A 23984-nucleotide genomic window follows, 5' to 3' on the forward strand; every position below is an offset into this window, starting at 1 on the left:
GGCCCCCCTCCCTCCCCTGTAGTTAACTCGTTGGTGGCCAGTGGGCCCCCCCCCTCCCTCCCCTGTAGTTAACTCGTTGGTGGCCAGTGGGCCCCCCCCCCTCCCTCCCCTGTAGTTAACTCGTTGGTGGCCAGTGGGCCTTCTCCCCTCCCTCCCCCTCCTAATTAAAATCTCCCCCCTATCATTGGTGGCAGCGGAGTGTACCGATCGGAGTCCCAGTTTAATCGCTGGGGCTCCGATCAGTAACCATGGCAACCAGGACGCTACTGCAGTCCCGGTTGCCATGGTTACTTAGCAATTTGTAGAACCATTATACTTACCTGCGAGCTGCGATCTCTGCGTCCGGCCGGGAGCTCCTCCTACTGGTAAGTGACAGGTCCGGCCGGGAGCTCCTCCTACTGGTAAGTGACAGGTCATGACCGGACGCAGAGATCGCAGCTCGCAGGTAAGTATAATAGTTCTACAAATTGCTAAGTAACCATGGCAACCGGGACTGCAGTAGCGTCCTGGTTGCCATGGTTACCGATCGGAGCCCCAGCGATTAAACTGGGACTCCGATCGGTACACTCCGCTGCCACCAATGATAGGGGGGAGATTTTAATTAGGAGGGGGAGGGAGGGGAGAAGGCCCACTGGCCACCAACGAGTTAACTACAGGGGAGGGAGGGGGGGGGGCCCACTGGCCACCAACGAGTTAACTACAGGGGAGGGAGGGGGGGCCCACTGGCCACCAACGAGTTAACTACAGGGGAGGGAGGGGGGCCGGCCGCACTGGCCACCAATGAGTTAACTACAGGGGAGGGGGGGCCCACTGGCCACCAATGAGTTAACTACAGGGGAGGGAGGGGGGGGCCGGCCACACTGGCCACCAATGTGTTAACTACAGGGGGGGGGGGCTGCCCCCTGCTGCCTGGCAGCACCTTCCAGGCAGCAGGGAGCAGTCATGTACACAGTTCTGTTAGTATATTCTAACCTGAAGCGTCCCCATCACCATGGGAACGCCTCTGTGTTAGAATATACTGTCGGTTCGTGAAAACTCAGCTATGAAAAAGCTTTTATGCAGACGGATCTTCGGATCCGTCTGTATAAAAACTAACCTACGGCCACGGATCACGGACACGGATGCCAATCTTGTGTGCATCCGTGTTCTTTCACGGACCCATTGACTTGAATGGATCCGTGAACCGTTGGCCGTGAAAAAAATAGGACAGGTCTTATTTTTTTCACGGCCAGGAAACACGGATCACGGATGCGGCTGCAAAACTGTGCATTTTCCGATTTTTCCACGGACCCATTGAAAGTCAATGGGTCCGCGAAAAAAAACGGAAAACGGCACAACGGCCACGGGTGCACACAACGGTCGTGTGCAGGAGGCCTTATGGAGGTATTCTCACAAGAAGCATTACTTGAAGGTAATAGTACAGAGAACTATAATCGTGATACATAGCAGGGGAATTTATCATGCTTTGCACTCCAGAATTCTAGCTTCAAAAAGCCACAAAAATAGGGTTTTTCAACTTTTTCAGATTATTTGCGTCTTTTTTGACAGTTTTCAAAAGTGGGTGCAAAAATGGTTAGGGATGAGCGAACTTCAGTTTTTGAAGTTTGAGTATATGCTGAATTGCGTTTTGGATTCTGTTACCACGGACCATAACGCAATTCAAGGATGGAATGCATAACGGAATGCCTTTAGAGGCATTCCGTCATAATAGAAGTCTATGGCCAGCATAACAGATCCCCCACCCTTCCCCTGTGAGTGCCTAGCTCTCCAGTACAGAGCCCTTATGTGCCTCAGTACATCCTCCTGCACATGGCTTTTCAATGTTCAAAGCATAAAGGTGACTTTAAAAAAGAAATCCAATAATCTACAGTCAGGTCCATAAATATTGGGACATCAACACAATTCTAACATTTTTGACTCTATACACCACCACAATGGATTCGAAATGAAACAAACAAGATGTGCTTTAACTGCAGACTGTCAGCTTTAATTTGAGGGTATTTACATCCAAATCAGGTGAACGGTGTAGGAATTACAACAGTTTTCATATGTACCTCCCATTTGTTAAGGAATCAAAAGTAATGGGACAGAATAATAATCATAAATCAAACTTTCACTTTTTAATACTTGGTTGCAAATCCTGTGCAGTCAATTACAGCCTGAAGTCTGGAACGCATAGACATCACCAGACGCTGGGTTTCATCCCTGGTGATGCTCTGCCAGGCCTCTACTGCAACTGTCTTCAGTTCCCGCTTGTTCTTGGGGCATTTTCCCTTCAGTTTTGTCTTCAGCAAGTGAAATGCATGCTCAATCGGATTCAGGTCAGGTGATTGACTTGGCCATTGCATAACATTCCACTTTTTTTCCTTAAAAAACTCTTTGGTTGCTTTTGCAGTATGCTTTGGGTCATTGTCCATCTGCACTGTGAAGCACCGTCCAATGAGTTCTGAAGCATTTGGCTGAATATGAGCAGATAATATTGCTCGAAGCACTTCAGAATTCATCCTGCTGCTTTTGTCAGCAGTCACGTCATCAATAAATACAAAATAACCAGTTCCATTGGCAGCCATACATGTCCACGCCATGACACTACCACCACCATGCTTCACTGATGAGGTGGCATGCTTAGGATTATGAGCAGTTCCTTTCCTTTTCCATACTCTTCTCTTCCCATCACCCTTGTACAAGTTGATCTTGGTCTCATCTGTCCATAGGATGTTGTTCCAGAACTGTGAAGGCATTTTTAGATGTCGTTTGGCAAACTCTAATCTGGCCTTCCTGTTTTTGAGGCTCACCAATGGTTTACATCTTGTGGTGAACCCTCTGTATTCACTCTGGCGAAATCTTCTCTTGATTGTTCACTTTGACACACATACACCTACCTCCTGGAGAGTGTTCTTGATCTGGCCAACTGTTGTGAAGGGTGTTTTCCTCACCAAAATAATTCTTCGATCATCCACCACAGTTGTTTTCCGTGGTCTTCCGGGTCTTTTGGTGTTGCTGAGCTCACCGGTGCGTTCCTTCTTTTTAAGAATGTTCCAAACAGTTGTTTTGGCCACGCCTAATGTTTTTGCTATCTCTCTGATGGGTTTGTTTTGTTTTTTAAGCCTAATGATGGCTTGCTACACTGATAGTGACAGCTCTTTGGATCTTATCTTGATAGTTGACAGCAACAGATTCCAAATACAAATAGCACACTTGAAATGAACTCTGGACCTTTTATCTGTTCATTGTAATTGGGATAATGAGGGAATAACACACACCTGGCCATGGAACATCTGATAAGCCAATTGTCCCATTACTTTTGGTTCCTTAACAAGTGGGAGGTACATATGCAAACTGTTGTAATTCCTACACCGTTTACCTGATTTGGATGTAAATACCCTCAAATTAAAGCTGACAGTCTGCAGTTAAAGCACATCTTGTTTGTTTCATTTCAAATCCATTGTGGTGGTGTATAGAGCCACAAATGTTAGAATTGTGTCGACGTCCCAATATTTATGGGTAGGTCACTTCAAAGAAAAAAAAAACAAAAAAACTTCCAACTCTTTTACAACACTTGAAAGGTACATATTTTTGTTATCATATTCATCAAATAAAGCTACAACCTTGACGTACTGCGCAGTTATCTAAAACTAACTTTGCCTGTAATGATAAGTACATAATAGCAGCGCCATGAGCAGAGTTTACGGACATTACTTTTCAGACTAATCTGGCTCAGTTGGAAATATAGCCTTAGGGTACTTTCACACTTGCGTTGTTGAATTCCTGCAGGCAGTTCCGTCGCCGGAATCCGGCAATCTGTATGCAAACGGATACCATTTGTAGACGGATCCGGATCAGTCTCACAAATGCATAGCAATACCGGTTCCGTTTCTCCAGTTGTCATCCGTAAAAACGGATCCGGTATTTATCTTTTTCACATTTTTAAAGGTCTGCTCATGCGCAGACCGCAAAACCAGATCCGTTTTTCCGGAACAATTGGGGCCGGATCCGGAATTAATGCATTTCAATGGAAATTAATGCCGGATCCGGCATTTTAGCAAGTGTTCCGGAATTTTGGACTGAGAAAATAGCGCAAGATGCTGCGGTATTTTCTCCGTCCAAAAAACGTACAGTGACTGAACTGAAGACATCCTGATGCATACTGAACGGATTGCTCTCCATTCAGAATGCATTAGGATAAAATTGATCATTTTTTTCTGGTATTGATCAGCTAGTACGGAACTTAATACCGGAAAAGTTTAACGCAAGTGTGAAAGTACCCTTACATATGAACAAGCGTTTTTGTTTTTTTCTAGAAGAAAAGGAATCTCCATTATCTTTTTATAATTCTCTAGATGTAAAGTCCACAAGTCTATAATTCCACATAATGTATATATGCGGAAATGGGATGAGGAACGCCAAACTAAGATTAGAAGAATCTCTAGCTGATTGGCAACTAGACTTTGAACCCTATTAAGCCAGGCATACTGCCTTGTAGGTTGATCATGTGATTAAAATTATGTAGAAAAATGTACAGTACAAGAGTAAAATCTTCAAGCTTTATGTCATAGTAAAAAAAAAAAGAGCTCTTAGCCATGACAGCCATGGCTGAGATTTATTTTTTAATCAAAACGCGTTGGCATGAATATGATATCTGTGGAGATGTATTTTTAATTCACTATGAAATAAAGCTTGAAGATTTTACTCTTGTGCTGGACATTTTTGTACATTGGATTATCCAAGTAACTGCAGCGTGTCTCGTGCACTGAGGCTATCGCCTGGAAAGCTGGCTTGAGCTTTTCTTTCTTGTTGTGATTAAAATTATACCTTTCTTTTGTCTGTATTATTATTATTATTTTATGCATTTTATATAGCGCTGCTATAATCCGCAGCGCTTTACAGACATTATCATCCAACTGTCCCCAATGGGGCTCACAATCTAAGGTCCCTATCAGTAGGTCTTTGGAGTGTGGGAGGAAACCGGAGTACCCGGAGGAAACCCACGCCTGTATGTTGAACATCTGCAGGCCCTTGGAGCACTGCTTCTGTAATGCCACCGTACTCTGTGCACAAAGGGGAAGACGAGTATAAAGAGAACAGGGGCATTTTAAAAGCAGTGCTTCAAGAGCTCTGGCCAGTTCCCAGGTGCTCAAACTTGCTCATTTGCATATCATTAAAATGCAGCCATCTCTGTGGCTATTCAACATACATACAAAAGAAAGATACCGTTTTAGTCAGCATAATCAACCCTACAGGCTGTATGCTTTTTTTTTTTTTTCTTTATTCATATAAAACAGACAAAAAATACATACATAAATAAAACTGATATTTTGCTGTATGCCTTGTTTAATACATTTGATCATGCTGACAGATGTTCTTTAAATGTATAACTCATCAGGAATCAGTCATCAAAACAGATCTTAGATGGTACTATATCCCATATAACCGCAAGTTAAATAAGATTTTCCAGTCCTGTTCTATACTCAGTTGTTCTATACATATGCCCTTTTCATATACTATAGAACTGCCTACAAACTTCCCCAACTACTTTGTCAGAAACTTGTACTGACCGATATGCATCTTAAATTTCTTTTGATAATTTGGGTACATCGTATACCAAACTATACATTTCACCATACTGTACTTTTTGCTCTATAAAACACACTTTTTTCCCACGCTCAAAAGTGGGGGGAAAAATAGGATTTTTTGTGCTTACCTGTAAAATCCTTTCCTTGCTAAGTTCATTGGGGGACATAGGAGACCATGGATATAGCTGCTGCCACTAGGAGGCGACACTAAGCAAAAATGTGTTAGCTCCTCCTCTCATCTATACCCCTCCTGCATAAACTGAGCTAATCAATTTGTACAAAAGCAGTAGGAGCAGCCAGGAGAAACCAACAGAAAACACTAGTAAGAAGAGAACTGGAGATGGGTCTGAACCACGAACAGGTGGGACCAATAAGGAAGAGCCAGCAATGAACTAAGAGAGAAAAGGATTTTAAAAGGTAAGCACAAAAATTTCATTTTATTGCACGTATCATTGGGGGACCCAGGAGACCATGGGACGTTCTAAAGCAGTACCATGGGGAGGGAACAGAATCCAGAACAAAGCTAAGGCTGGCCATAAGATCCCGCTTTAAAATGCGGAGAAAGGATGCACAGGAACCCCTGAATAGAACAGGAAGAGCAAAAACCCAAAAGGCCAGCCAGAGAGCGAAGAACATGCAGTGGCTTAGACCGGGTTGAAAGAGGAAGTACAGTTAAAGGAAGCCCCAGGGCTCGAGAGACTTCAGAACATGTGGATAGCAGCACAAAATATCCACAAGATAGATAAGCGCGTCTGGCGACTGAAGACTATGTCCGGAAGGTTCCTCTGGATATCGAGGATCACAAAACTGGTGTGGAAGCTCGGACTGTAAAGCCAAGATGTCTTGCATAACAATAGGCCCCACATAAAATTGAGGGAGGTCAACTCACGGAAATGGGTCTGTAGAATAGAATCGGGGTATGAATGAGACCCGGCAAACGAGTAACAAGGGGTCCCAGACAAGGCCTTACCAAATGTGTAAGTATCAGGATAGGATTTTTCAACACAGGAAAAAAACTTAGTAATCTGGAAGGAATCACTGGGCAGATGGTGGAAGACCAGTCCTGTAGCGATCTCCCAGGTAGATGAGGCGGCGTCTGGGGACCAATTTGCAAGAGAAAAACAGAGAGTAGCCACCCCTTTGGAAAAGATCCAGCATGAGAAGAGAATAAAAATTATGGAATATGATCACTCATCAATAAGAGATAAAGGATGGCAAAGGGAGATGAAAAAAAACAAAAAGGGAACCAGTCAGAGGTATAAATTGAAAGGCTATAGGCCACTGGGGAGAAGTCTGAGAGGAAGAAACTGTGTCATCGGGGGATCAATAGCATCCACAATAACTAGGGCTAGTGCAAAACTGCACCTGAGAGAGGAGCCATACAATAGAAGCCACAGTATCTAGAGGTAGCACAATACCCCACCCGAGGGGGAGGCAATACAGTAGGATCCATGGTACCATACCGTATTAGCCAAGTTAAGTAGTGCTAGCATAAACACTCCACCTGGGAATGGGGCTATACAGCAGCAGCCACCGAAGCCAGTGCCAAGGTAGATACGCTACCTGAGGGGGAGGCCTTAACCTGATAAGGAGGAGTAGTGGATAGAGTACTCAGAGTCAGTGCAACACTCGACTCGTTTGATAGTAACCACAATATTCTGTTTTAGGGCTGACGGACTATATATTGAAGATGTCAAGTACTATGATCAACAGAGTAAGGTGGAGGCCCACCGGTGATGGGGATATATTAATCACACAAGTGTTGCGGGGTAACCCTCTGGGAGGACAGAGGCTGCCATGCTGGTGCTCAAAACCAGCACACAAAAATGAAAGTGATAATGCGGAAGTAGCCGCAGTATCCAGTGGTGTCACCCGTATTCCACCAGACGAGGAGTATAGGGCACTAGTAGGTACAGTCTCTTTCAACACCCCACCTGTGAAAGAGGAGAAATACGATAGTAGATATAGTATCTGGTGCTGTGTTCACCATACTCACCCCATCTTCATCCTCTTCGGGGTACCAGCAGGATCAACTCCTCAGCCAATAGAACCGAGGTGGTAGTGAGGACTGCAGAAATTCAGGTGACCCCATGGCTGGCGGGATGCAGGAGAGCTGGGCTGCCCTGGTCCACTTTGCCTTCTTGGGGGGAGGTCGGGCAGTGAGGGGAACAGACATAGGCCTTCCTCCCCATGAAAACAGAGAGGTGATGCGTCTCTGTTTCCCATACCTAAAGGGGAAGTAAAATAAGAAAAGAAAATGGTAGCAGTTGCCCTGCAAAGCAGGTAGGTCTGCCTCCTACAGACACTAAGCTAAAACTGATTAGCTCAGTGTATGCAGGAGGGGTATAGCTGAGAGGAGGAGCTAACACTTTTCTGCTTAGTGTCGCCTCCTAGTGGCAGCAGCTATACCCATGGTCTCCTGTATCCCCCAATGATACGCGCGAGAAATGGTAGTGCGTCTGACTGGGAGAATACTAGTGAGCGCTTCCATTATGAAAGTGCTCACTACTATACAGTATGACAGGGAGTGGTAAATACAGTGCTCCTCATGCTGACTGTACTCATCGCTCCCTGGCGCTTCATTGTCCTGAATGCGTACAGTGTCAGAACATAGTACCCGCAGTATGACCTGGCGCTGTGTGATGTCAGGTCATAGTGCAGTGAGGCACCCAGAGAACACTAGGGAGCAATGAGTGCATGAAAAGCCACTCATGTCCTGGAGCTGGAGAGATACGTTAATTTATTTATCTTATGTCTGATAGGTGTCTGATCTGAGGTCTGATGAGAAATGGTGGGGGTCTGAGGTGTAATAATCAATAGAAATCTGGAGCCGGGGGGGCCGGATCTGAGGTCTAATAATAAATGGAGGTATGATCTGAGAGCTAATGAGGAACAGAGGTTTGATCTGAAGTCTGATGGGGGTGTGATCTGAGGTCTGATCAGGAATGGTGGTCTGATCTAAGGTCCGATGAAGATTGGGGGTCTGATCTAAGGTCCGATGAAGATTGGGGGTCTGATCTAAAGTCCGATGAAGATTGGGGGTCTGATCTAAGGTCCGATGAAGATTGGGGGTCTGATCTAAGGTCCGATGAAGATTGGGGGTCTGATCTAAGGTCCGATGAAGATTGGGGGTCTGATCTAAGGTCCGATGAAGATTGGGGGTCTGATCCAAGATATAATGAAGATTGTGGGTCTGATCCAGGGCTGTGGAGTCGGTAGATAAATGCTCCGACTCAGACTCCTCCGTTTTTGGTACTTCCGACACCCCGACTCCGACTCCTCTGTATTTAATATGCAAATGTATTTTATACATTCCTTGAAGGAAAGAAAGGCAACATACATGTCATTACCACAGAACTACTGGCTAGGAAGCTGCTGCCTTCTCCTTTGTGTGCTGATCTGCTGATGATAGGGCAGTGGGAGGATCCAGGAAGGGGCATTTATTTTAAAACATGATTTTCCTAGTAGAATCCCATAGTCGTGTTTAAAGTTTAAGCTACCAATCTGAGTTTACAAGTTTTTAAAGCCTTAGCTGAATGACATCAGTCTTTCAAATGGTTTACAGCTTCAGTCTTGAACTATTGACTATCCATTCCCTTCACTTATACAAGTGTCTCCAGTCCTGCAAAAAACATATTTACTTAATCAGTTATCAGTGAGAGGCTATGTTAACCATGGGCGTTGCGTTCCCTGTAACAGCGGAACACAACACAATGGAAAGTATAAGTATTGCCGCTCCTTAACTGTGTGTTGCGTGCCATATAGTGAAGCATATGAAAAGCATGCTTCTTCACGGTCACTTAACGTGTTCGTTTTGCGGTAACGTGACGCACTGCATGCATTGGCCTTTTTTCTTACAGTAGAGAAGTACAGTATTTTTCGCCCTATAAGACGGGGGGAAAAATAGCAGTGCGTCTTATGGGGCGAATGCTGCAACCGTCCGGTGAATAGGCTGAGAGGGAGGAGGGGCTGGGGGCCGGCATCTGTTTCTGTAATGGCAGCAGGGCCCGCGCAGTCACTGTATTCTACTACACCGGGCCCCGCTCACTGTAGTATACGGTAATCATATCTAACTTGTGGGTATTGTTAAAGTATTCCAATCATCTTAAATCTAGCGTTGTACTACTTACTACTAACTTCTTGGCAGTCAGGAGGCCGGGTGTGCGGGCGCTCGTAGCGTAGCTCACTACGTCACGCGCCTGCTCCGCCCACTTTATGAATGAAGCAGGCGGGTGGCGTAGTGAGCTACGCTGCGAGCGCCGCCCGCCCGGCCTCTTGACTGCCAAAAAGTTAGTGGGGGATCTGTGGATGACAAATCGGATAAGATGCTATATATGTGTCATCCACAGATGCCCCCACAATGATCCCACATAACAGTGCCATCCACAGATGCCCCCATAACAGTGCCATCCACAGATGCCCCCATAACAGTGCCATCCACAGATGCCCCCATAACAGTGCCATCCACAGATGCCCCCATAACAGTGCCATCCACAGACCACCATTAGTTCAAAACCCACCAAAAGCACACCTTTTGGTTCAAAATATTTTTTTTCTTATTTTCCTCCTCAAAAACCTAGGTGCGTCTTATGGGCAGGTGCGTCTTATAGGGCGAAAAATACGGTAATTAATCATAACTTTTTGTGAATTGGGACATTTAAACTTACTTTTTTTTAATTTTTATTCCAATTTAAATTTAGTAGGAGTCGGAGTCGGTTCATTTTTTGCCGACTCAGACTCCAGGTACCCAAAATTGCCTCAGACTCAGACTCCACAGCCCTGGTCTGATCTAAGGTCTAATGAAGATTGGCAGTCTGATGAGGATTGGGTGTCTGATGAAGATTGGCAGTTTGATCTGAGGACTGATGAAAAATATTTTTCTCTTTTCTTTGTCTAAATCCTAGGCGCATCTTATGGTCCAATGCATCTTAGGGAGTGAAAAACATGGTATTGTGTGTATGTCATTTTTGTACTTGAGACATTTATTTGTTTTTTCTTCTTTTGTCATTGTAAGTTCTTTTCTCTAATTAAAAATCTATTGAAATGGAAAATAATGACTTGATAATTCTTTTTTTCATTTAATATTATTTATATGAAAAGTTTTTCTCTTCACATACACTTCTTTCACAGAGTGCCTTTAATATGTATTTAGTTAGGTTTATTTTACTTAGACTGGAATTTATCAGTTAATTACATTTTTGGCTTCAATAAAAGGAGTGTAGTCAGGGCTGGCGCCACCCATAAGCAGAGTAGGCAACCGCGTAGAACATACTCTGCCTGGGGGCGCCGGCCGCCGCCTGCGCCCCGCCCCCTACTTGTCATCCATCTGACCTCCTTCTCTTCCTGTACTTGCCGGCCGATGCGCTCCGATGAGTTCACTTCGGGCAGAGAGAGCGGCACGCAGCTGTCGCAGCTGAGACACAGCTACGAGACCCTTGTGTATTTAAATCTCATTTTGGTGCTATGATACTGGCACATGGAGGGGGGAGGAGAGAGGCACTTGATACTGGCACATTAGGGGGCAGGGGGAGAGGATGGCACTATGAAATTAGCACATGGGGGGGGCAAGAAATGGACATGAATCATGAGGGGCAGAAATGTGAAATGATGGGGGGGGGGGGGGCGCAAAATGTACATTTGCTTCTGTTGACAAAAATCCTTGCAGCGGCCCTGACTTCGGGCGCGCAATCCCGCGAGACCAGTGACCTCCAGAGGTGGGTCTCGCGGGATCACGCGCCAAAGACACATGATCTTGGCAAGAGCCAAGGCAATGTGGACCTGGAGCACAGCGAGGAGCAGAACCTGGTGAGCACCCCTAGCAACCGCACTCTGACAACCTGCACTAGGGTGTCAGAGGCTGCAGGACAGTGACTGGCAGCAGGGTGGCACACACTTGTGTACAGGGGTCAGGGCACACCTGCCGCTTGACTAGGGGCCATAGATTCTGACTGGCACAGGGTGCCCAGCAGTGGCACATGGAGCCTAATAGGTGGCACATACTGTCTAAAGGGCTATGAATGGTACAGGGTGCAGGACAGTGCCAGACTGGCAGAGGGCACAAGGCAGCATACTGTTTTATGTTGCCCTGGTGGCACAGCATTTCAGACAGTGGCTGAATGGCGCCTGGCAGTGAATAAGTGGCACTGCTCGTGTTTGGTGTGCCAACCTGCTGAACAGTGCAGAGTGATTGGCATCACTGGGATGGTACTAGGTGGCAGACAATGGCTGGATATTATATATACACATGACCATAGTCAGACTGGCACAGGGTACGCGACCATAGACTGGCACAGGGTACACGACCATAGTTAAATGTTGCATGCAATAGGTGGCTGAAAAAGGGGCGGGAAAGGGGTGTGGTCAATGGGCGGAGTCAATGGGCGGCAAAATTAGCTTTGGCCTAGGGTGGCAAAAATCCTTGCACCAGCTCTGAGTGTAGTAGGCAACTATTTCTCCTTATGGAGCGCACCTAAGCGGCGTGAGAAGCCTTATAGGCCAGGCAACATTCCTCTGGAATTCTGGGAAAAAGGAATGCAAATGTATCTTAACAAGCTCTGCCACTAATGCCACCACATGTAAGGTAGCTATCCTATAAATCAATGTTTGACCTTTTGAACAGGCCTTGAGACATGACTTAAATAATAATTAAGCCAGCATCTCGTCTGCAGACAGCTGTTTCAGGGTGATTACCCCTCATCAGTGCAAAGCAGAGTACTGGCTTAACTGGGTGAGAGACCTAGGTAATGTTTTGGGGGAATACTATGTTATTTTATTTACCTATCTGCATCTTATTGTAATAGGAATGTAGGGTCTAAATCATGTTATTACTTATCAGCTTTCAACATATTACTATAAACCTTCATGTTCATGTATATTATTTTAAAACACAACCCATTTTTATCTAACCAATACATGGAGGCAAGGGGAAAAAAAGACAAACATTCTAACAAAAGGCCTAATTAGTTCCAAACAGCTTTTAAGAGTTTTTAATTTTGTACTGCTTACATTTTATTTTATTTTTTATCTATTTTCATGTTTTTCATATGTTTATTATTTACTCTAGTTGCCTAATGCACAAACATTTCTTGAATGCATAGATTTAGCTTTTGGGTGTGGGGCATTTGTTATTCATTTTAGTGTGATGCTAACCTCATCTTCTGTATGGGTTTAGTCATTTTTTGCAGCACCCATTTTCATCAAGGGATAACATGAAGTACAGCCATATGGGTTGTCACTTTAAATTGGTTTTCCAAGACTCCTAATATTTTTCACTAGGTATGCTCATATAGATGCTCATCTCTTGTACATCTTACTCAAGCTTTTCTTTTTAAATGTGGACTCTCCTGACCCATTTTCACCAGTTAAATTAATTACTCTGGTTCTGCCACAGTTCCCATATAGTCCCTAATAATACCCCGTTTATAGCTCCCGCCCACCCCGCTAATTACATAGACACTCCCCTATCACTGCCCCTGTTGCTGATTTGAAATGCCAATGGGTATAAAATCACAGGAAATAAGTAAGAGCTGCATGGACATGGTGATGTGACAACATCCTACAACAGAAGATAGGTGTAATAAATATAAACAAACACATCATAAAATGACAGCTACCTTCATTAACCACTTAAGGACCACAGGTTTATACCCCCCTAAAGACCAGGCCCTTTTTTACAAATCGGCACTACACTACTTTCACCGTTTATTGCTCGGTCATGCAACTTACCACCCAAATGAATTTTACCTCCTTTTCTTCTCACTAATAGAGCTTTCATTTGGTGGTATTTCATTGCTGTTGACATTTTTACTTTTTTTGTTATTAATCGAAATTTAACGATTTTTTTTGCAAAAAAATGACATTTTTCACTTTCAGTTGTAAAATTTTGCAAAAAAAACGAGATCCATATAGAAATTTTGCTCTAAATTTATAGTTCTACATGTCTTTGATAAAAAAAAAAATGTTTGGGTAAAAAAAAAAAATGGTTTGGGTAAAAGTTATAGCATTTACAAACTATAGTACAAAAATGTGAATTTCCGCTTTTTGAAGCAGCTCTGACTTTCTGAGCACCTGTCATGTTTCCTGAGGTTCTACAATGGCCAGACAGTACAAACACCCCACAAATGACCCCATTTCGGAAAATAGACATCCTAAGGTATTCGCTGATGGGCATAGTGAGTTCATAGAACTTTTGATTTTTTGTCACAAGTTAGCGGAAAATGATGATTTTTTTTTTTTTTTTCTTACAAAGTCTCATATTCCACTAACTTGTGACAAAAAATAAAAACTTCTATGAACTCACTATGCCCATCACGAAATACCTTGGGGTCTCTTCTTTCCAAAATGGGGTCACTTGTGGGGTAGTTATACTGCCCTGGCATTCTAGGGGCCCAAATGTGTGGTAAGGAGTTTGAAATCAAATTCTGTAAAAAATGACCTGTGAAATCCGAAAGGTGCTCTTTGGAATATGGGCCCCTTTGCCCACCTAGGCTGCAAAAAAGTGTCACACATCTGGTATCCCCGTACTCAGGAGAAGGTGGGGAATGTGTTTTGGGGTGTCATTTTACATATACCCCTGCTGGGTGAGAGAAATATCTTGGCAAAAGACAACTTTTCCCATTTTTTTATACAAAGTTGGCATTTGACCAAGATATTTATCTCACCCAGCATGGGTATATGTAAAAAGACACCCCAAAACACATTCCTCAACTTCTCCTGAGTACGGCGATACCAGATGTGTGACACTTTTTTGCAGCCTAGGTGGGCAAAGGGGCCCATATTCCAAAGAGCACCTTTCGGATTTCACAGGTCATTTTTTACAGAATTTGATTTCAAACTCCTTACCACACATTCGGGCCCCTAGAATGCCAGGGCAGTATAACTACCCCACAAGTGACCCCATTTTGGAAAGAAGAGACCCCAAGGTATTAGCTGATGGGCATAGTGAGTTCATGGAAGTTTTTATTTTTTGTCACAAGTTAGTGGAATATGAGACTTTGAATGAAAAAAAAAAAAAAAATCAAAAAAAAATCATCATTTTCCACTAACTTGTGACAAAAAATAAAAAATTCTAGGAACTTGCCATGCCCCTCACGGAATACCTTGGGGTGTCTTCTTTCCAAAATGGGGTCACTTGTGGGGTAGTTATACTGCCCTGGCATTCTAGGGGCCCGAATGTGTGGTAAGGAGTTTGAAATCAAATTCTGTAAAAAATGACCTGTGAAATCCGAAAGGTGCTCTTTGGAATATGGGCCCCTTTGCCCACCTAGGCTGCAAAAAAGTGTCACACATCTGGTATTGCCGTACTCAGGAGAAGGTGGGGAATGTGTTTTGGGGTGTCATTTTACATATACCCATGCTGGGTGAGAGAAATATCTTGGCAAAAGACAACTTTTCCCATTTTTTTATACAAAGTTGGCATTTGACCAAGATATTTATCTCACCCAGCATGGGTATATGTAAAATGACACCCCAAAACACATTCCCCACCTTCTCCTGAGTACGGCAATACCAGATGTGTGACACTTTTTTGCAGCCTAGGTGGGCAAAGGGGCCCATATTCCAAAGAGCACCTTTCGGATTTCACAGGTCATTTTTTACAGAATTTGATTTCAAACTCCTTACCACACATTCGGGCCCCTAGAATGCCAGGGCAGTATAACTACCCCACAAGTGACCCCATTTTGGAAAGAAGACACCCCAAGGTATTCCGTGAGGGGCATGGCAAGTTCCTAGAATTTTTTATTTTTTGTCACAAGTTAGTGGAAAATGATGATTTTTTTTTTATTTTATTTTTTTTTTTTCATACAAAGTCTCATATTCCACTAACTTGTGACAAAAAATAAAAACTTCCATGAACTCACTATGCCCATCAGCTAATACCTTGGGGTCTCTTCTTTCCAAAATGGGGTCACTTGTGGGGTAGTTATACTGCCCTGGCATTCTAGGGGCCCGAATGTGTGGTAAGGAGTTTGAAATCAAATTCTGTAAAAAATGACCTGTGAAATCCGAAAGGTGCTCTTTGGAATATGGGCCCCTTTGCCCACCTAGGCTGCAAAAAAGTGTCACACATCTGGTATCGCCGTACTCAGGAGAAGTTGAGGAATGTGTTTTGGGGTGTCTTTTTACATATACCCATGCTGGGTGAGATAAATATCTTGGTCAAATGCCAACTTTGTATAAAAAAATGGGAAAAGTTGTCTTTTGCCAAGATATTTCTCTCACCCAGCAGGGGTATATGTAAAATGACACCCCAAAACACATTCCCCACCTTCTCCTGAGTACGGGGATACCAGATGTGTGACACTTTTTTGCAGCCTAGGTGGGCAAAGGGGCCCATATTCCAAAGAGCACCTTTCGGATTTCACAGGTCATTTTTTACAGAATTTGATTTCAAACTCCTTACCACACATTCGGGCCCCTAGAATGCCAGGGCAGTATAACTACCCCACAAGTGACCCCATTTTGGAAAGAAGAGACCCCAAGGTATTCGCTGATGGGCATAGTGAGTTCATGGAAGTTTTTATTTTTTGTCACAAGTTAGTGGAATATGAGACTTTGTATGAAAAAAAAAAAAAAAAAATCAGCATTTTCCACTAACTTGTGACAAAAAATAAAAAATTCTAGGAACTCGCCATGCCCCTCACGGAATACCTTGGGGTGTCTTCTTTCCAAAATGGGGTCACTTGTGGGGTAGTTATACTGCCCTGGCATTTTCCAGGGGCCCTAATGTGTGGTAAGTAGGTAAATGACCTGTGAAATCCTAAAGGTGCTCTTTGGAATATGGGCCCCTTTGCCCACCTAGGCTGCAAAAAAGTGTCACACATGTGGTATCGCCGTATTCAGGAGAAGTTGGGGAATGTGTTTTGGGGTGTCATTTTACATATACCCTTGCTGGGTGAGAGAAATATCTTGGCAAAAGACAACTTTTCCCATTTTTTTATACAAAGTTGGCATTTGACCAAGATATTTCTCTCACCCAGCATGGGTATATGTAAAATGACACCCCAAAACACATTGCCCAACTTCTCCTAAGTACGGCGATACCAGATGTGTGACACTTTTTTGCAGCCTAGATGCGCAAAGGTGCCCAAATTCCTTTTAGGAGGGCATTTTTAGACATTTGGATACCAGACTTCTTCTCACGCTTTGGGGCCCCTAGAATGCCAGGGCAGTATAAATACCCCACATGTGACCCCATTTTGGAAAGAAGACACCCCAAGGTATTCAATGAGGGGCATGGCGAGTTCATAAAAATTTTTTTTTTTTGGCACAAGTTAGCGGAAATTGATATTTTTAATTTTTTCCTCACAAAGTCTCCCGTTCCGCTAACTTGGGACAAAAATTTCAATTTTTCATGGACTCAATATGCCCCTCACGGAATACCTGGGGGTGTCTTCTTTCCGAAATGGGGTCACATGTGGGGTATTTATACTGCCCTGGCATTCTAGGGGCCCTAAAGCGTGAGAAGAAGTCTGGAATATAAATGTCTAAAAAATTTTACGCATTTGGTTTCCGTGAGGGGTATGGTGAGTTCATGTGAGATTTTATTTTTTGACACAAGTTAGTGGAATATGAGACTTTGTAAGAAAAAAAAAATAATAATTCCGCTAACTTGGGCCAAAAAAATGTCTGAATGGAGCCTTACAGAGGGGTGATCAATGACAGGGGGGTGATCAATGACAGGGGGGTTGATCAATGACAGGGGTGGTGATCAATGACAGGGGGGTGATCAGGGAGTCTATATGGGGTGATAACCACAGTCATTGATCACGCCCGTGTAAGGCTTCATTCAGACGTCCGTATGCGTTTTGCGGATCCGATCTATCAGTGCATCCGTAAAAATCATGCGGACATCTGAATGGAGCTTTACAGGGGGGTAATCAATGACAGGGGGGTGATCAGGGAGTCTATATGGGGTGATCACCACAGTCATTGATCATGCCCCTGTAAGGCTTCATTCAGACGTCCGGATGCGTTTTGCGGATCCGATCCATCTATCAGTGGATCCGTAAAAATCATGCGGACGTCTGAATGGAGCTTTACAGGGGGGTAATCAATGACAGGGGGGTAATCAATGACAGGGGGGTGATCAGGGAGTCTATATGGGGTGATCCCCACAGTCATTGATCACGCCCCTGTAAGGCTTCATTCAGACGTCCGGATGCGTTTTGCGGATCCGATCCATCTATCAGTGCATCCGTAAAAATCATGCGGACATCTGAATGGAGCTTTACAGGGGGGTGATCAGGGAGTCTATATGGGGTGATCACCACAGTCATTGATCATGCCCCTGTAAGGCTTCATTCAGACGTCCGGATGCGTTTTGCGGATCCGATCCATCTATCAGTGCATCCGTAAAAATCATGCGGACATCTGAATGGAGCTTTACAGGGGGGTGATCAGGGAGTCTATATGGGGTGATCACCACAGTCATTGATCATGCCCCTGTAAGGCTTCATTCAGACGTCCGGATGCGTTTTGCGGATCCGATCCATCTATCAGTGCATCTGTAAAAATCATGCGGACATCTGAATGGAGCTTTACAGGGGGGTGATCAGGGAGTCTATATGGGGTGATCACCACAGTCATTGATCATGCCCCTGTAAGGCTTCATTCAGACATCCGGATGCGTTTTGCGGATCCGATCCATCTATCAGTGCATCCGTAAAAATCATGCGGACATCTGAATGGAGCTTTACAGGGGGGTGATCAGGGAGTCTATATGGGGTGATCACCACAGTCATTGATCATGCCCCTGTAAGGCTTCATTCAGACGTCCGGATGCGTTTTGCGGATCCGATCCATCTATCAGTGGATCCGTAAAAATCATGCGGACGTCTGAATGGAGCTTTACAGGGGGGTAATCAATGACAGGGGGGTGATCAGAGAGTCTATATGGGGTGATCACCACAGTCATTGATCACGCCCCTGTAAGGCTTCATTCAGACGTCCGGATGCGTTTTGCGGATCCGATCCATCTATCAGTGGATCCGTAAAAATCATGCGGACGTCTGAATGGAGCTTTACAGGGGGGTAATCAATGACAGGGGGGTAATCAATGACAGGGGGGTGATCAGGGAGTCTATATGGGGTGATCAGGGGCTAATAAGGGGTTAATAAGTGACGGGGGGGGGGTGTAGTGTAGTGTAGTGGTGCTTGGTGCTACTTTACTGAGCTACCTGTGTCCTCTGGTGGTCGATCCAAACAAAGGGGACCACCAGAGGACCAGGTAGCAGGTATATTAGACGCTGTTATCAAAACAGCGTCTAATATACCTGTTAGGGGTTAAAAAAAACACATCTCCAGCCTGCCAGCGAACGATCGCCGCTGGCAGGCTGGAGATCAACTCTCTTACCTTCCGTTCCTGTGAGCGCGCGCGTCTGTGTGCGCGCGTTCACAGGAAATCTCGGCTCACGCGAGATGACGCCTATTGGCGTTAGTGTGACCTGGGAGCGCCGCAGAAATGACGCCTTTCGGCGTTAGCGTGGCGGCAAGCGGTTAAAGTAACACTCCCACAACATTTTTTATTCTCTGACCTGTTAGAAAGGTACATGATGTTAACTGTAGTGGGAGTAATTTTCTTACCAGTGACTGTATTTGTGAGTTATAACCTCTCTTCTAATGTGATCAGCACTCTGACTTTCCAAATAACACAGCATCTTATGTGTGGACAGGAAGCTAGTTTCTCTATGTATTCCTATGAGAGCCTCAATGTCAGTCTCATAGGAATGCATAGAGGAGTAACTGACTTCCTGTCCTGTGTCAGCTGGAGAGGCAGAGTGCTGGTCACATGACACAGCTAAGGATCAAAAGCGAGGTTATAACTCACAAATGCAGTCACTGGAAAGAAAGATTACCTTCACCACAGTTTACATCATGTACCTTTCTAACAGGTCAGAGTATAATTTTTTTTGTGGGAGTGCTTCTTTAATAATTATTTAGAGAGTGTTGATGCAAATCCGAAAACCCCTTTATAGTAAATGAAAGTTTTATTAGAAAGCACGTAAAAATGCTAAAATATGAGTTATGCATAATTACACATTAATATGAAATCCAAGACAAAGTAAACAGTCTAATAAAGAGATACAGAGTTTGAATATTCTTACAGTAAGAAAATTGTTTTTGTATAACAGGTTAGGGTACATTGAGGTCAAGTGAAACTTGTTTGGTGTACGAGAAGCAACAAATGAAAAAAGTGGGGTTGGTTGTCACTTTTCAATTAGTTTATAACACAAATGGCACTTTCTTATTGATTAAACATGCTGATAAAATGAGTGGTCTGTTATTTTCTGGGAACCAGGACAAAGACAATCAGAAACTGCCAATATTTGAAAACCAATCAATCGTCAAACTTTGGTTGTTGCTCTAACTTCTGATTTACTAGCACAGTATATTGCATTTCTACATTTTAAATAAAACCCTTGTTAAGTTTTATTCACTTAGTCTAAAATCCCACACATATTCCAGTAATATTGCAGCTATACCTGACAAAAGCAACTGTAAACTGTACAGAAACTAATTTGAAGCACCGACATTCAAGTATACGTGTATTCAATTTTCTCCAAAGTAAACTGGTACAACACAACAAACCAATGCTGGCCTTAGGGATGTATTACACTAACAGATTATCCGACAGATTTTCTGACCAATCATTGGTCAGATGACCATTTACACACACAGATCTTTTGTTACACACACCAACTATTGGTCTGATTGGACAGAAATTTGTCAGATAATCTGCTGGTGTAATACAGCCCTTACACATAAGATAGCTGTTGGCCAAACAGCCATCTCTCCTGACTCCCTAATACACATATGCATAAGTCTCGACCGAGTGTGCGGATTAATGGTGGATTTAGACGGGACGATTCTGCAGCGGATTGTCAAGAAGGAAGCGTTTGTTCCAGACAGTTGACTGCTTGTTCAGTAAAGGAGACTGCTGCATTTACATACAGAGATTTCCTTCACTCTATGATGACGATTCATAGTTTCTGAGCAGCAGATTGCTGTTTAGACCACACGATCTTCTGCCCAGAAACTATGATCAGTGATGAATGACAGGATCACCCGATGAACGAGGACTTCATCCACCTAACTGTTTTGCCCAAGCTCAGCTTCGGCTGTGGGAAAAGTACTTAACCTGTGAATGGCAGCAGCTAGAAGCATGCAACTAGTCTTGTTTGAAAGCGGACATTCCAGGCTTTCATACAAGACTAACATGACAGCATTAGTCCAAGCTAAACAGGAGATATGACTGTTAAAAATAGAGTCTGGAACTATTGATTTCAACTTTTATATTTTTTTAATTCCTTATATATTTAAACAGGTATTTTTTACAGCTTTGTGCATTATTGGCGGTCGTGGTCATTTGCCGCGGGTCTCTGCTGTTTAAAACAGCGGAGACCCGCTGGCCATTGCGCCTGCTGCACACGCGAGAGGGGGACATGTTTGCCCATTGCTTCAGCTTTGTACATGTATGGCACTGGTAGCAAAGGGGTTAAGGTTTTTTGAGGCCTGGTTAGTAAGTGGTTGATAGCCATGTAGAGAGCACCTGCATAACATATGGTAACTAGGGCCCCGTAAATGTATTAAAATGTTGATAGGGCTGTATTCAACTTAATATTTGTTTCATAAGGGAAACAAAAAACACCCTATTTATACTACTTGTATGCACATATCAAATGGAGTATAAGTAAAACTACATAAGGTGATATAACAAAACATTAGTAAGAAGATAAGTTTTTTTTGTGATGGCTCATCTAATTGTTATATATGGAGTGGGTGCCACCAACTAATATAGACACACCCAGTCTATAGAGTAAAGAGTGAACATAAAATTCAGAATGGTTGGGCACACCTCATTGGGAAGGATTCATCCAGTGTATTGCTGTAGATATGTTATTGGATACTGGGAAAAATTGTATACAAGGGGTTAATCGCACCTTATTAGGAAAGTCTCATATAATGTATTGGTATGAATAATAAATTATTTTATTGTGCACATAAAACCATTGAAACCATGTGGCAATTAATAAAAATAAAATTACATGTGTAACAGAATACAGGGAATATCAGAAATATTAGATAATAGGGACCGTGGTAAAATAGAACCGTGGTGTGATTAGGTCCCTATAATGGATATTTCCGATTTTCTTCAAACCGCATGTATTTATTTGGCCATATAGCAACTTGATTGAATATTCAGGAAGATGTATCTGCGCCCCCCCAAAAAAGATACATCTTCCTGAATATTCAATCAAGTTGCTATATGGCCAAATAAATACATGCGGTTTGAAGAATATCGGAAATATCCATTATAGGGACCTAATCACACCACGGTTCTATTTTACCACGGTCCCTATTATCTAATATTTCTGATATTCCCTGTATTCTGTTACACATGTAATTTTATTTTTAATAATTGCCACATGGTTTCAATGGTTTTATGTGCACAATAAAATAATTTATTATTCATACCAATACATTATATGAGACTTTCCTAATAAGGTGTGATTAACCCCTTGTATACAATTTTTCCCAGTATCCAATAACATATCTACAGCAATACACTGGATGAATCCTTCCCAATGAGGTGTGCCCAACTCAGTATTTTATATTAGTAAGAAGATACTGAAGTGTGAGCATCTTGGAGCTTAGAAATGACCTATAGACAATAAGTTTCGATGAAAAGGTTCTCGCTACAAACGTACCGGTTCACCATTATTGGTTGCAGCATTCTGAGCAGAACCACCAGAAAGGGAATCAAAAAAGGCCAAATCTGCAGCTGAATTACTGGAAGGAGCACCATGTGACATCAACTAAAAAACAAAGGAGTAACAATAATTTTAAAAACAAAGTCAACAAATTGTAATGGACAATATCTACATGAAATTACTAAACTATCATAAAAACATAATTTATACATATCTAGCTCCAGCCATAACAACCAATTTAATATAAAGATAAGGCTTCAAGGGGTTGTTTTATTTCAGCAAATGGCATTTATCACGCAGGCAAGCTGCTGGATTGAAGGGTGATCATAACCCCCAATAAAGAGTAGTGTATAATGTGATAGATTATATTTAAATATAAATTATTTTTCCATCTATCTATCTATCCACTCTCCTCAACATTGAAACTGCAACACAGAAGGAAAAGTCATGGAATTCCGGAAATCTGGATATACAAAGGATTAAAAAAATGGAAACAAAATATTCAAAACATCTCGATTTCTTCAGTATTAAGTGTGAGCACGAATCACAGAATCCATGCACTTACGGTACATGCCTTGGCATGCTATCAACGAGGTTACTAACTTGGGCACGCAAATCATCAAGAACTGGTACTGGCAGGGCCATTTGCAATTGTAACCAATGACGTCCAAGATATGCTTACTAGGAGACAAGCCCGGAGATGCCACAAGCCATGGTAGCACATTTGGGCCATGGAGGCTGCTTCAGAAGCACAAGCAACATGCAGTCTGTTGTTGTCCTGTTGGAAAAAAAAGGCCCCTGGAACCATTTGGAGAAATGGCTGTACCCCTGGTTTAACAAGCATGCCAATGTAACCCTCAGCTGTTAGTGTACCTGAAATAAAGACAAGAGGGGTCGATTACCGTACATTGTGCCAACCCACATCATAATCCCTGTAGTAGCAATTTGATTGCAGTGGCATGAGGCCAATGGAACAACTGTAGCTGGACGTCTGGCTTGTAGCTCTATGTCGTGCAACGCCTTCTGAGGATTTGTGTAGACATGGCTTGCCGCCCTAGGCTTGGAATGCCACATCCACTTTCAGAACAAATCACCATTCTTCTAAACAGACAATCCGTCCATGCAGAGGTTCGCCTCATTGTTCTCCCAACCACAAGGACATCCAACATTGAACAGCACAGACATCTCAGCCTAGAAGTGTAGTGATCTGCCAAAGTGATAAACCAAGGTATCTCAGTTGAAGGATTCTGTTCCTCTCAATTTGTGACAAGTGACAATAACTGGCATGTCGAAGAGGAGGCATCAGGGGCGTAACTAGAAGTGACTGGGCCCCACAGCAAATATTTGTAAGGGCCCCTCCAGCGCGCTTCGCACCTCCCTCCTCCTGTGTAAACCCCACTCCTTTGGCACAGTGTAGCGGTATACTGTATATTGTGTGGCACAGTGGATGCTATATGTGTATAACATAAACATATTTCATATGAAAACTTACAGTTACTTGACCCTTGGGGATCTCGGACACCACTTCAACACTTGGCCGGGGGCTCGGCGGAGCTGATGTTGTGTTTTATCCTAATGAGAAAGATTTCATAATAAGGATTTGGAGAAGGGGCAGAGGGATAGCAGAGCAGGGAGAGGCTGGTGCTGCTACTAGGGGGTCATACCATGGGGGAGTAATAAAGCCCACTATAATGCCCCC

The 23984-nt window shown here is 43.4% G+C and overlaps 1 protein-coding gene across 3 annotated transcripts in view; it reads right to left on the reverse strand.

The window, feature by feature from the left end:
- The window catches only part of SNX9 (sorting nexin 9), a 254249-nt gene that overhangs the window by 99830 nt on the left and 130435 nt on the right, over positions 1 to 23984 (reverse strand). For 2 of the 3 annotated variants that reach the window (XM_040429364.1, XM_040429363.1), the window contains exon 4: positions 22283 to 22390. The exons of the other annotated variant lie outside the window; for it this stretch is intronic. In XM_040429364.1, coding sequence (XP_040285298.1) covers positions 22283 to 22390 — 108 coding nt within the window. The remainder of the gene's footprint in view (positions 1 to 22282; positions 22391 to 23984) is intronic. 3 annotated transcript variants of the gene reach the window in all.

This window comes from Bufo bufo, chromosome 4 (assembly GCF_905171765.1).
Source record: "Bufo bufo chromosome 4, aBufBuf1.1, whole genome shotgun sequence".
Lineage (NCBI taxonomy): Eukaryota > Metazoa > Chordata > Amphibia > Anura > Bufonidae > Bufo > Bufo bufo.